General features: G+C 41.7%; 1 protein-coding gene across 3 annotated transcripts; it reads right to left on the bottom strand.

Moving 5' to 3' along the window:
• Positions 1-214: 214 nt before the first annotated feature.
• On the bottom strand, positions 215-6415 carry LOC109787414 (uncharacterized). Of its 3 annotated transcripts, none has more exons than XM_020345968.4 (8): positions 6183-6415; positions 5081-5330; positions 4168-4291; positions 3209-3552; positions 1394-3101; positions 781-1031; positions 553-626; positions 215-463 (listed from the first exon to the last, which is right to left on the bottom strand). In XM_020345968.4, the coding sequence occupies exons 1-7, from the start codon at positions 6266-6268 to the stop codon at positions 567-569; spliced, it is 2823 nt and encodes a 940-aa protein (XP_020201557.1). In that variant the 5' UTR covers positions 6269-6415; the 3' UTR covers positions 215-463; positions 553-566. The 3 variants fall into 3 exon arrangements, with proteins under 3 accessions (XP_020201557.1, XP_020201558.1, XP_020201556.1); XM_020345969.4 differs by having other exon boundaries at positions 215-458; XM_020345967.4 differs by having other exon boundaries at positions 215-626.
• Between the last annotated feature and the right edge of the window lie 8970 nt (positions 6416-15385).

Here is a 15385-nt window from a genome sequence, read left to right as displayed (position 1 = left end):
TATAAAACGTTCTACCAAGTACAGAAAATACTCCCTCCATTCCATATTAGCTGTCGCTGACTTGGCAGTACCAAATCAGCGACAACTAATAGGATATCAAGGGTGCTGAAGCAGTCTGATGATTTGCGTCCTATCATCATACTACAGATAGGAAGTGTTTCACCCGGAAGGGCGAGTACCAAATTAAGGTGGAGTAAATGACAACAGACAACAATTTAAATTACGGTTAACTCAGCCAAATGTTGCTCACTGGCATAAATCTTAGTCTTATAGATGGTAGATCCAGAATTTTAGACTCACCAAATCTTCCAGAATAGCAATATTATATATATAAACACAATAAAAGAAGAACCAACAGCTTGGCAACAAGTCCATCTACAATCTACAATGCTTAACTTATTCGTCTTCTTCCGCCTGCTTGCGCCTTCTGAGCTCTTCTGCTATGTCGAGCTCCAAGCCTAGTCTTGCAAATAGCAAACAAGATCTCTTCAGATTTGCATCAGTCAAACTATTTTTGAGCTGTATCCAAGTTTAGCGAATGTACGCATGTACCAGCGGCGCTTCAGTTAGCACTTGCTGTGTTTTGGCCTTTTCAGCAGCTTGTGGCTAGGTGCGGCATGCTCATCCTGCAAAACATGTGGTGAAGAATGTCAAGTTAAACCAGGAAATCTGCAGTACTGTGCACCAGCTTGTTGTTTTTTAGCTATTTTTTCCGACTCCAACCAGGTTGGATCTCTAAGAAATGGAAGTCTGACATATAAGTTTTGACTAAATTCTCACCTTATACAGTGACGCCGCAGAATCAGACCTCATGGCTTGATATTGGTTCTGGCCAAGAGACTGGACAGTCTCAAGTGCATCTACTGTAAGCTGCCAGCCACAAAATGCTGCACTATTTGTGCTGGAACCAGTATTGATAGTGCAAGCAATGGCAACATATCCATTTACCCATGGACAATAGTTGTTGTGATGCTTAATTGGATCAAATTCTGGAAGACCCGTTTCATAATCATTCTCTCCATTCGTTGCTCCTGAGAAACAAATGACAAAACGTAAATAACATATTCACATTAAGATAAAATTATCTGAATGACACAAAACACAAAATTCAGCATCCAAAAATTAATCAGCATCCGAGTATAGGTCCTATACAGGACCACAGCTTGGCAGTCATTGACCAAGTATGGGATGACAAACTGCTACTGGCTCAACTATCAAGTCATCAACATCTTGAATTCTTGATGACAAATATTTTAGTCTGATAAAAAATTTATCCCAATGATGTATACTTTTCAGCTCAGAAGCACCTTATATAAGATTTGATTTAATATGGTTCAACAAAATCAGGCATATGTAACATGTAAGCAGAGAGAATAGTTAGATGCTGAAGTACCAAGATCATTTCCTGGGTCATACTCGTCCTTAGTCAGCATTTTACCAGTCTGAGTCACTTCATCTTTAGATAAATCAATGCCAGAATAAACTCTTGCATTGCAAGAAAGGGAATGTTGTATGTTACTCTCCTGGCCTCTGGCATGGCTCATCTTCTCTCCACTTTCGACCGAATCAGCTTTAGTTGAACCACTGTCAACTCGACCCACTAACCGAGATGCCATATCGTGGCTATCACCCTGAGGCTCTTCTCGACCAGCATCTTCAGGGACAAACTCATCCATCATTCCAGGTCCAGGAGCTGACTCACCAGTATGCCCCATGGTTTCAGTAAGCTCGGGAACTGGTTCCACATCTCCGACAACACTCTCAGTTTTATGTTCAGAAACCTCAACTCCATGAATTTCGGCTTCATGACTAGCACCCATTCCAACACTGCCTCCGCTAACTCCAATGCTAAGTTGATCCCTAGCAAAAGTAGGAGCTGTTTCTGCATTGAGGACTTCTTCCCCTCCATTCATACTACTCCCTCCTATATCTCTTGCATTACTGTCAGCAGCAGGCTGTACAAAATTGCTTTCCTGTGCTTGGTTGCTATAATTGAGATCCAATGTGTCACTCATTCCACCACTCCTGAGTGCACTTGAAGGCTTCTCAACATCATCACCATCACATGGATGGTATTCAACACTCTCCATTGAATTTTCCTCCGCACCGTGAATAATATTCATTGCAATAACAGAAGATGCCCTCATGGAGTCTCTAGCAGACGAGTTGCGAAGGGTAGATGGACCCTCTTTAGATGGCTCAAACCTGTTGACATCTATATCCAGCTCAAGACTTAAATTTCTGCTGGGACCAGCTCCGGAAGAAGATGGACGATTGACATCGAAAAGATTAAAGCCACGAGGCCTTTTGTCCCGAATATCTGAGTTTTGTACAGCATCATCAACTTCATCACCATCGCGGTCAATTACAGTTCCTTCTATACTGTCAGCAGGCTGAAGCCTGTTTATTGGCTTATCAGCTGTACTCCCACCTTCCTCCAGATTACGCTTCCTCGAACTGGGGCCACGAGATTCAAATGAGGCTGCATAGCCACCAATCTCACTCCCGGTAGGCTGACCGATCATCAGATCTATTCCCATTCCCCCGTTCTTGAAATTTTCAGGCATTGAGAGCATCCCAGAATGGGTTGGTGGCAATCCTCCTGCCATTGTCAGATTTAGGTCAACCTGAGCATTTGACAATGATTTTCCCTCAACAGTGCATGCCTCATCACGTCCTTCAGCATTGTTTCTGTCTGTTCCTTCAGCAACCCATCCATTGATCCCACTCGTAGCACTAATTCCACGTGCCAACATAGGTTTCGTCCCTGCATCAGGTGCATCAATGTTGCCGAGATTAAGATGAGAAGGACGTGGAACGGATCTGAAGTCCCAGATTCTCACTGTAGCTCCACATAAGCTGCAATCCAGCAAAGGTGATCTCATGCTGCATCCAGAATCTTTTACACGTAGTTTGCCTTTCCCCTTATCTTTCTTGACTGATGTAGAGTATGAATTTTGCTGATGCTCAGGAAAGCGGGAACATTTATCTGGTTCAGCTGAGGCTGCATTTTTTGCAGAGTGGGTTGAATTTTCTTCCCAGTCTTGTACGTTCGGAAGCCATCTAGGTTCCCATCCACAAAGGCTAATAAGCTTCTGCGCCTGGATACATTAGATGTGTTGACCTAGATTAAGTAAAGCTAAAAGTTCTGCGACAATAGTAGCAACAAAAGGGTCATCATGAAGAGGATAAATGAAAAGAGATATACTTGAGAGTAACTGCAGGTTTCGTCTTGATGATGGACATCAATTCCTGTTGTATTATCTGTTTTGTAACCCAGCTCCCCACACAGAATCGAGATTGATTGGGATAAAACATGTTCAATCTGCTGACTCCTAGTGAGTTTCATACTCTCTATTGCAGACGAGGCAATAACAGGGAGAGATATAAACTGCAACAGCCCCTCACAGCGATCTTTAAAACCACCAAGAAGAGCTGATGGTGTGAAGTGGAGCTGCACCAAGCTATCAGCGCAGCTATTCCCTCTCCAGGGACAATCATTCTGGTGCGATGCATCAAGCTGTTCGGCAAAGGCTTCTCCAGCATTTGCAACTACAACAAAACAAGGGGAAGTTAGGTTTCACAGCCCAAAATGTGTCAAATTGTAAAGAACTAAGAAGTTCAGCTAAACTAAGTATGGCATAAGTAACATCAGGTAGAACTGTGGAAATTATAGGAATGAACCCACATGGCCATATCTGTTGGTAATTCGGAGTATTCCAGTTTAACTTAAACTTCTACTGTAGTGGTGAGAATCTAAACTAAACAAACTTTCCTCACGTTCCAATGCAAGAGTTACATACACATTGTTGGTTAAGAGATGCACAGTACAACCGATGCTAGAGACAAAATTTCGGTCAGCGTGAACACTTGTATCAGTCAAATCAAAGCTCCTCTAATTCAGCTAATAGGAAAAATATTCACACACAAAAAAGGAAGGGATTAGATATCCCCTGTTGCACAATTTGCATCGAGCTAGCAAGCATGACTATCTGAAAGAACACAATCATGCCATACATCCACGCAAGAACTGTTATCATTTACTAAAGGTAACACATTCATGGTTTAACATTATGCAATATATTTGCACAAGTCAGACCTAAAACAGGACCAGTTAATTCGAAACTGAGAAGGCCTGTGACAAAATTTAACTGACATGGGACATACCTTCAGCAGGGGACCAGGATGTCAATGCAGTAAATATCAGATGTGCGCCACATGAGTCGCATTCAATTTTGTCAACACCAATGTTCACCCAGCCCCTTTGGGCACAGGCCAGTGAACTAGCAGCCTGTAAAATTGAACAAATTAATGCTCTTTTCTAAACAAACTGTGATGCCATTTATCGTGTGTATGATTCTCCCTCTAATTTTTTATAACTTAGAATTTCCAAAAGGTGATTAACATATGCATCATTTGATTGACTGGAGCTTCAGTTGGGAAAACATGACAATTTTCTACAGATATCTTAACTGCGCATAGGCACGAATAATGCAAGCGCACAGATGCTGAAAGGTACGTTAAAAAATGTCTTATTCAGCACCACCAAGACCAAAAAAAGAAAAGCAGACTTACAAGAAAATCATCACTACTCTCTCTGTTTTGCTGTAACTATACATGGCATTGGGAGTCCCTGTTTCAACACAAGTCCACTGAGGGAACCAAGAGTGCAGTTCTTGTCTCTTTGCAATTTTCCATTCTCTAATGATTTGGAAGAGTTCAAGTGATTGTAGCATGTTTGTATGCATGCACATTTCTCATTTTCTCTCGCATAGTCACGATAAGTGTTTCCTAACTTGGTCTGTGCAAATAGTGTCATAGTGGGCTGTGGACACACAGAGCAAAACAGAAGAATATCGAGGGCACAAGTGATAATTAAATTCGAAATAAATGTTTAAGACTGAGATTGAAATGACCAACATTACCACTTTTAAGTGTTTTATCATTATTCAGTTATTCTAAACATTCCTCTGACAAAACTTTTGTTCTAAACTGAAAGGTAATATCATCACCTTACTGTAATCAACAGTACACTCGATCACAAATTTAAAGTTACACAGTTTAAGAGAGAAGAAGCAACCTTTGGTTTAGAAGCCCATGTTGAAGGCTTAAATGTGGCCAGTCGATGAAGTAAATCTCCTCGTTCCCATGGTCTACATGATGGTTGCGAAAAATCCATAGCAGCTCCAACAGCATTAGTACTAAGAGAAGGCTGGGCAGCATGTGAAGCAACATGGGACGATGACCCAACTTTAGATAACTGCTCGCTGCCTAACCAATCTATGGTAGCTACATTTGTTTGCGCGGGAGGAGATGAAGCACCGGCAGAACTGAGAAGCAAAAGGAAGAGCTTTAGTGCAAGCAAGCAATCTACAATATATGTGTATCACAGAGTACACTTAAAGAACTAGACATAACAAATTTACAATAGGCTTCACCCCTATTTGTTCAGGAAGATAAATCAACACTTGATGAATTCACCATAACTTGATGATTTTTTATGGTGTAACCTGTACCTTTTCTTGTTAAGGGGCAAATCACATACTATGGAGAACTGACATGTGCAACAATGCTCATCATGTTATTAAATAGCAAATCAGCAGTAATAAATTAGGGAAAACCAAAATTGGTTCATTTCCATATTTGAGACTTTGCAATTTACAATGCAATCAGAATAACAGACAGTAAATGCTTTGGAAGTTGACAACAGAACACTGAAACCAGACCCAGAATATGGAGATCAACTGTTGGCGTCTAGCCAGTACACTCGGTGAAGCTGTGCAAAATCCAATTTATACCATGAGTGCACAAATCAACATCAATCTGCAAGCTGATACCCTCCGTAGCCAGCGCAAGGCAGCCCCACCACAGAAAGCCCATGCCACCAGAAATCAAGCTCTGACGAATTCGCTGGCTTCAGCGAGAAGTTAAGCTCGCTAGGGTTTAGTACACGCCCTACTTGGACCTATGTACCCACCTAGCTCGAAATTTCCTAGGGCTACAGCCCCCCTCTAAAAGAGCAGAATTTCTTAGCACGGAGCACCCCGCCGGCATCCCAAGGCGGCGCAACCTCCGATTCGGAGCCTGGCAAAGCAGAGCCACAGGGCAGAAAGCTAGCATCCAATCGTGCGACGGCTAGGAGACAGGGGGGGGGGGGGGGGGGGGGGTGAGAAGAGGAGTACCTGGCGACCGGGGTGGCGGGCGGCGAGTCTGAGCGCAGCGGCGGGTCCGCGGGCGCGGCCGACGAGCTCCTGACCTCCTCTCTCATGGCGGGCGGTGTGGACCTCGATGCGGGTTCCAGCCAGGTGAGGTGCGACCGCGTCGGAATCGAGCTCAGTGGGAACGAATGGTGCGCGTGTTTATCGTGGTGGATCTCGTTGGGTCTATAGGCCTGGCCTACTGGCTATGGTTTGGACCTTCGGCTTTGTTGTTTCCATCGTGCCATATGCCAAGTCCGTTTATTCTGGGATGTTGCTAAAAACAAAACAAGCTAAAAAAAATACTAAAACGAAACAAAAACAAAAAGTTTATTCTGGGATGATTATCAAGAAATACATCGGATTGTCTCTGAGCGCATATGTCCCCTGCTTCATTTGCATTCTTGCTGCAAAATTTATTAAACCTCGAGAAAATAAAGGAACAAAAAACAAAACAAGCTCGTGTAGGAAGGCCAGGGATTTATAACTTAGTCATACTTTAGTTATCTAACCCCGTCGCGCAGTAATACTTTATTATACTCCCTCCGTTCCTAAATGTAAGTCTTTGTAGAGATTCCATTATAAACCACATACGGATGTATATAGATGCATTTTAAGTTTAGATTCATTCATTTTGCTCCGTATGTAGTCCATTTAGTGGAATCTCTACAAAGACTTACATTTAGGAACGGAGGGAGTATATGTGAAGTACTCCCTCCGTCCCATAATATAAGAACGTAACTAACTTGTGCCAACGCGTGGGAGGAATCCACTCAAAACGATAGACGGAGTATGTCCCAGTTAAGTAAAGAGATATGAGGAGAGCTATTCTTTTTTCCTCTGCTGACCCTCTCTTACATCAGTTGCAGCAAAACTTCACAAGAGAAGTCCCCAACACTTGGGGTCTCCGCTTCTTACCTTTTCACTTTCTACTGTTAATATCATTTCTGTAGCTTCGATTAGTCAAACTTAGTAATGGACACCACTATTGACATCTACATGAAATTATCTAAGACTTTCATGTTGTAAGAATAATTTAGCTATGCCTTGAAATTGCTATAAACATAATTAATAGAATTATGCTCTAACTGAAAACTCTAGTCCAACAATAGCGCTAGCGCTCACCCACGAAAAGAAATTCCATGCATACATCTAACGAAATCTTACCCTTGGCGCGTTGAGATCAAGCGATGTTATCGGGTTGTGGTTGCAGATCGGGCTTCATATCTTCCGTGTTCTTCTCTAAACTTGCCCTTCTTCATGCGTATGGCAACAGGCGCTCGCTCTTTTGCAACCCCTAGCTAGTACTAATCGGACGACACTGACACCACCACAAAAAAGTTGATGGAAGAAAGGAGTTCACAATCGACAAGATTAACACTGTGCGCGAGGGCACACAACTTAGTGGTAACGGGGATTAGTTCGGCTTAGGGTTAGCCGTCGGGTGCGTGTTGATGTAAGGGTGAGGCATGATAGGTAAACCCACAAGTAAACATTTATTAAAATAACTTCAAATTGTATCAAAGCTGTCTCGAAATACAATAGAAAAGATCGAATTTATCAAACTCTCCAAAATTCATTTCAACTACTAACGCATAATCTTAGCGTGATTTTCACTTGTCTCGACAAGACACACTTAATCATAGTTTATAAAGTCAAAACTTGGCCACATCCACTGACTATTGGGTTGTGCCACAATTAATGTTTTGCTGGGGTATTTTAATGGGTTGATTTATAAGAACGTTTCATGCTTGTGCCCTCAATAACGCACTAACGTTAGCTAGGGAGGTCACCCAAGTGAACTATCTTTCCCTATAGGAGGTCATGTGAGCGAATGCCGCTATCTAGGAGTGTTCCCTCAAAAAGCCACTCCTGGCCATGCTCGAGAATTGCCATGCTAAAACAGATGTATTTTACAATGCTATTGTATAAAGATTTATCATTCTATTGTATAAAGATTTGCCATGTTGTAAAGAAAAAATTGACATGCTAGGAGAAAAATTGTCAAGAATTTGCCATGCTGCAGAGTAATTTGCCATATGTCAGGCTCCACTCTGAATTAGCTGTTTAATTAGATCTCGTAACTCCTCCCGACCTCTCTCCCACAAGGCGGCGGCGCCGCGCCGCCCCCGGGGAGTCCCCGTCCACACCGCTCTCGGCCCTCCCCCTCCATCGCCTCCCACTACCGCCGCCGTCGCTGAGGACGCCATGGGGCGAAGCCCTTGTGGTGAGGCGGCGGCGGCGCAGTCCTCGGCCGGCGGCAACGCGTGGGGGCTGCGGCGTCCATCTCCCTTCTCCTCCAACGGCAGTGCGCAGCAGGTTGGCGGTGGCCAGGAGATCTCCGGCGGCCGTTTGGCGGATGAGATTTTGGCTGCGATGAGATCTGATCTGGGCCCGAGGGGTTTAGATCGAGATCCACTGCGGCTGCGCCTCGTCTCGACAACGGCAAGAGGAGACCCCCCGGGTAATCTTCACGGCACGAGGACGTCCCGGTCTCTTGGCCCGGGCATGGTGGTGGTGGCTGCCTTCTCCACCGAAGGCGGTTGACCAGGCTGGTAGTGACGGATCTTGGATCCCACTATTAGCACCGGCGGCGAGTTGGGGAGACATAGTCGCCGGTGAAAACCGAGCCGACTCCGGTCATGGCGGGCGATGGCGGCGTCTATGTCGTTACCTTGATGAAGGCATCGTCAAGCAACTATCGTCAACCTGCTCGTGTCGCTCCGGGAGAAATCCTAAGATCACCGGATCGGACGATGGCGGCGCTGCGGTGTCGTGTTCCCTATTGGGGGCATCGTTTGTGGAGCGGCGTGATACGTCTCCAACGTATCTATAATTTATGAAGTATTCATTCTATTATATCATCTGTTTTGGATGTTTATGGGCCTTACTAAACACTTTTATATTATTTTTGGGAAAAACCTATTAACCGGAGGCCCAGCCCAAATTGCTGTTTTCTTGCCTATTTCAGTGTTTCGAAGAAAAGGAATATCAAACGGAGTCCAAACGGAATGAAACCTTCGGGAGAGTTATTTTTGGAACGGAAGCAATCCAGGAGACTTGGAGTAGATGTTAGGGAAGCTTCGAGGAAGCCACTAGGCAAGGAGGCGCGCCCTACCCCCCTGGGCGTGCCCCCCACCCTCGTGGGCCCCTTGTGGCTGCCCTGACCGACTTCTTTCGCCTATATATGTCGATATACCCTAAAAACATCGGGGAGCAGAATAGATCAGAAGTTCCGCCGCCGCAAGCCTCTGTAGCCACCAAAAACCAATCGGGTCCCTGTTCCGGCACCCTGCCGGAGGGGGGATCCCTCACCGGTGGCCATCTTTATCATCTCGCTGCTCTCCATGACGAGGAGGGAGTAGTTCACCCTCGGGGCTGAGGGTATGTACCAGTAGCTATGTGTTTGATCTCTCTCTCTCGTGTTCTTGAGGTGGTACGATCTTGATGTATCGCGAGCTTTACTATTATAGTTGGATCTTATGATGTTTCTCCCCCTCTACTCTCTTGTAATAGATTGAGTTATCCCTTTGAAGTTATCTTATCGGATTAAGTCTTTAAGGATTTGAGAACACTTGATGTATGTCTTGCATGTGCTTATCTGTGGTGATAATGGGATATCACGTGATCCACTTGATGTATGTTTTGGTGATCAACTTGCGAGTTCTGTAAACTTATGCATAGGGGTTGGCACACGTTTTCGTCTTGACTCTCCGGTAGAAACTTTGGGGCACTCTTTGAAGTACTTTGTGTTGGTTTGAATAGATGAATCTGAGATTGTATGATGCATATCGTATAATCATACCCACGGATACTTGAGGTGACATTGGAGTATCTAGGTGACATTAGGGTTTTGGTTGATTTGTGTCTTAAGTTGTTATTTTAGTACGAACTCTAGGATAGATCGAACGGAAAGAATAGCTTCATGTTATTTTACTACGGACTCTTGAATAGATCGATCAGAAAGAATAACTTTGAGGTGGTTTCGTACCCTACCATAATCTCTTCGTTTGTTCTCCGCTATTAGTGACTTTGGAGTGACTCTTTGTTACATGTTGAGGGATAGTTATATGATCCAATTATGTTATTATTGTTGAGAGAACTTGCACTAGTGAAAGTATGAACCCTAGGCCTTGTTTCCTAGCATTGCAATACCGTTTACGCTCACTTTTATCATTAGTTACCTTGCTGTTTTTATATTTCAGATTACAAAAACCTATATCTACCATCCATATTGCACTTGTATCACCATCTCTTCGCCGAACTAGTGCACATATACAATTTACCATTGTATTGGGTGTGTTGGGGACACAAGAGACTCTTTGTTATTTGGTTGCCGGGTTGTTTGAGAGAGACCATCTTCATCCTACGCCTTCCACGGATTGATAAACCTTAGGTCATCCACTTGAGGGAAATTTGCTACTGTCCTACAAACCTCTGCACTTGGAGGCCCAACAACGTCTACAAGAAGAAGGTTGTGTAGTAGACATCAAGCTCTTTTCTGGCACCGTTGTCGGGGAGGTTAGTGCTTGAAGGTATATCTTTAGATCTTGCAATCGAATCTTTTAGTTTCTTGTTTTATCACTAGTTTAGTCTATAAAAGAAAACTACAAAAAATGGAATTAAGGGTGCCTCATATGCTTCATCTTTTTAATGTCTTTCGTGGAAATGATGGGAAGGAAAATTATGGTCAAGTACTAGAAGAAGAATTACATAGAATGCTTGGCATAAAATATATGAATGATGAGCATGATTGCAATGTTGTTAGTATGAATTCTTTGAATATCCTAATGATATGCAAAGCCACAAGCTTGGGGATGCTATGTTTGATGAAGATGATATGTTTAGTCCCCCAAGTTTTCATGAGAATATTTATTATGATGAAAGCATGCTTCCTATCTATGATGATTATTGTGATGACACGTATGCTCTAAAGAATAAAGATAACCATGAAACTTGTCCTCATGATTTTAATTTTCAATTGGATTATGCTTCACATGATAGTTATTTTGTTGAGTTTGCTCCCACTATTATTGATGAGAATAAATTTGCTTATGTGGAGAGTAGTAAAATTTCTATGCAAGTAGATCATGAAAAAAATGCTTTATGTGCTGGTTATATGGTTGAATTCATCCATGATGCTACTGAAAATTATTATGAGAGAGTATCATATGCTTCTACATATTGCAATAATATCAAGTTTCCTCTCTATGTGTTGAAAATTTTGAAGTTATGCTTGTTTTGCCTTCCTATGCTAGTTGATTATTGTTCCCATAAGTTGTTTGCTCACAAAATCCCTATGCATAGGAAGTGGGTTAGACTTAAATGTGCTAGTCATATTCTTCATGATGCTCACTTTATGTTTCAATTCTTATCTTTTATATGAGCATCATTGAAATCATCATGCCTAGTTAGGGGCGTTAAACGTTAGCGCTTGTTGGGAGGCAACCCAATTTTATTTTTGTTCCTTGCCTTTTGCTCCTGTTTAGCAATAAATAATCTATCTAGCCTCTGGATAGATGTGGTTTTATGTTTTAATTAGTGTTTGTGTCAAGTAGAACCTTTGGGAAGACTTGGGTGAAGTCTTTATGATCATGCTGTAAAAAACAGAAACTTTAGCGCTCATGAGATTAGCTTCCATTTTTTACTGGAGAGTGCTTTTAGGTTGATTCTTTTTGCATATGATTAATAGATAAATTCCTCAGGTCCACCAATTTATTTTAGAATTTTTGGAGTTCCATAAGTATACGTTTGATACAGATTATTACAGACTGTTCTGTTTTTGACAGATTCTGTTTTCAGTGTGTTGTTTGCTTATTTTGATGAATCTATGAGTAGTATCGGAGGGTATGAACCATAGAGAAGTTGGAATACAGTAGATATTACACCAATATGAATTTAGAGTGATTTCACAACAGTACCTAAGTGGTGGTTTTATTTTCTTATACTAACGGAGCTTACGAGTTTTCTGTTGAGTTTTGTGTTGTGAAGTTTTTAAGTTTTGGGTAAAGACTTGATGGACTATGGAATAAGGAGTGGCAAGAGCCTAAGTTTGGGTATTCCCAAGGCACCCCAAGGCAATATTCAAGGACGACCAAGAGCCTAAGCTTGGGGATGCCCCGGTAGGCATCCCCTCTTTCGTCTTCGTTCATCGGTAACTTTACTTGGAGCTATATTTTTATTCACCACATAATATGTGTTTTGCTTGGAGCGTCAATTTATTTTGTCAGGATTTGCTTGCTGTTATCTAAAACAATGTTTTGCATCTTTTATTTCAATAAAAGTGGCATTGATAGCCTTTACTATGCCTATTTTATAAGTCTTCATGTTGCTGTTTGAAAACAGAAAGTTTACCGTTGTTGCAAAAATTCCCTAGAAAAGTTAGAATGTGATAGAATGTTGAAACCTTTTGCATAATAAGCTATGATAAATTTACTACAGTGGTAATTTTCTTTCATAATTTTTGGAGCTAGGGAAGTATGGATCTTGCTGCATTCTTTACAGACTGTCCTGTTTAGGCAGATTGCTGTTATGTTTGCATTGTTTGCATATGTTTGCTTGTTTAATGATTCTATTTGAGGATAGGACTATTAAATATGCGGAGGCATTTAGTATGCAATGTTGAATAATAATTTTAGTGATTTGCTACAGAAGAGTATGATAAGGTTTTTGCATTGGTTTATACTAACTTATTTCATGAGTCCTTATTGAGTTTTTTGTGGATGAAGCTTTTGAGATTTAGGGAGACCGTGATATGAGAGGAATTAAGGAGACACAAAAGCTCAAGCTTGGGGATGCCCAAGGCATCCCAAGATAATATTTCAAGAAGTCTCAAGCGTCTAAGCTTGGGGATGCCCCGGTTGGCATCCCACCTTTCTTCTTCGACAACTATCGGTTAGTATCAGCTTATCCTAAGTTTTTGCTTCTTCACGTGATGTTTGCTATTCTTAGAATGTCATTTTATTTTGTTTTGCTTGCTGTTTGAATAAAATATCAATATCTAAAATTATTAAATGGGAGAGTCTTCACATAGCTAAATAATTATTTAACTACTCATTGATCTTCACTTATATCTTTTTGGAGTAGTTTGTCATTTACTCGTGTGCTTCACTTATATCCTATGAGTAAATAGTTGAATGATTTGAATATCATAAATCTGAAATTATATATGTTTCATATGCTTATCCCATGGGGAGTAATGACTTCACATATAAGAAGTAGAGGTGGTAAATTTATTGAAGGTTACCAAACATTGTATTGGTCACTTGAACAATTCATGAAAGAATATTGAGGGAAGAGAGATTTCACATACAAATATACTATCTTGGACATCTTTTGTAATTGTGAGCACTCATTAAAATATGACATGTTAAAAGGTTGATGTTGGACAAGGAAGACAACGTAATGGGTTATGTTTTCTTATATCTGAAATAAAGTATATTGTCATGGATCATTCAACATGTTGAGCTTGCCTTTCCCCCTCATGCTAGCCAAATTCTTTGCACCAAGTAGAGATACTACTTGTGCTTCCAAACATCCCTTAAATCAGTATTATCATGAGAGTCCACCATACCTACCTATGGATTGAGTAAGATCCTTCAAGTAAGTTGTCATCGGTGCATGCAATAAAAAAATGCTCTCTAAATATGTATAATTTATTACTGTGGAGAAAATAAGCTTTATACGATCTTGTAATGAGGAAGCAATAAAAGCGACGGACTGCATAATAAAGGTCCCTATCACAAGTGGCCATATAAAGTGACATTCTTTCGCGTTAAGATTTTGTGCATCCAACTATAAAAGCGCATGACAACCATTGCTTCCCTCTGCGAAGGGCCTGTCTTTTATTCTTGTCTTATACCTTATGCAAGAGTCATGGTGATCTTCACCTTTCTTTTTTACATTTTATCCTTTGGCAAGAACATTGTGTTGAAAAGATCCTGATATATATATATATATATATATATATATCCAATTGGATGTAAGGCATCATGAACTATTATTGTTGACATTACCCTTGAGGTAAAAGGTTGGGAGGCGAATCTATAAGCCCCTATCTTTCTCTGTGTCTGATTAAAACTTTGAACCCATAAATATTGCGTGAGTGTTAGCAGTTGTGAAAGACTAAATGACAGTTGAGTATGTGAAGTTTGCTGAATCAAAGCTCTGACATAGACTCTTCCTGAAAATAAGATGAATTGTAATTGTTTGATGACTAATAACACGGTTTGTTAGTTTTCAAGAAAGTTTATGATCTATACTTTAACATGTGAATAGTTTGTTACTTGATCATAAAAAGTTTTATGAGATGAGCTACTGTTATGACATATAATGATGCTAGAAAAGGTGATTGAAATTATCATTGATCAAACTTGTGCACCTGCTAGCATTCACACTTCATAAATTATTTCTTTTATCATTTACCTACTCGAGGACGAGCAGGAATTAAGCTTGGGGATGCTGATACGTCTCCAACGTATCTACAATTTATGAAGTATTCATGCTATTATATCATCTGTTTTGGATGTTTATGTGCCTTACTAAACACTTTTATATTATTTTTGGGACTAACCTATTAACCGGAGGCCCAGCCCAAATTGCTGTTTTCTTTCCTATTTCAGTGTTTCGAAGAAAAGGGATATCAAATGGAGTCCAGACGGAATGAAACCTTCGGGAGAGTTATTTTTGGAACGGAAGCAATCCAGGAGACTTGGAGTAGACGTCAGGGAAGCTTCGAGGAAGCCACCAGGCAGGGAGGCGCGCCCTACCCCCCTGGGCGCGCCCCCACCCTCGTGGGCCCCTCGTGGCTACCCTGGCCGACTTCTTTCGCCTATATATGTCCATATACCCTAAAAACATCGGGGAGCAGAATAGATTGGGAGTTCCGCCGCCGCAAGCCTCTGTAGCCACCAAAAACCAATCGGGACCGTGTTCCGGCACCCTGCCGGAGGGGGATCCCTCACCGGTGGCCATCTTCATCATCCCGGCGCTCTCCATGACGAGGAGGGAGTAGTTCACCCTCGGGGCTGAGGGTATGTACCAGTAGCTATGTGTTTGATCTCTCTCTCGTGTTCTTGAGGTGGTACGATCTTGATGTATCGCGAGCTTTACTATTATAGTTGGATCTTATCATGTTTCTCCCCCTCTACTCTCTTGTAATGGATTGAGTTATCCCTTTGAAGTTATCT

This window comes from Aegilops tauschii, chromosome 2 (genome assembly GCF_002575655.3).
Source record: "Aegilops tauschii subsp. strangulata cultivar AL8/78 chromosome 2, Aet v6.0, whole genome shotgun sequence".
Taxonomy (NCBI): Eukaryota; Viridiplantae; Streptophyta; class Magnoliopsida; order Poales; family Poaceae; genus Aegilops; species Aegilops tauschii.
The sequence above is the reverse complement of the archived record's forward strand: the minus strand, read 5'-3'. Positions and strand labels throughout refer to the sequence as shown.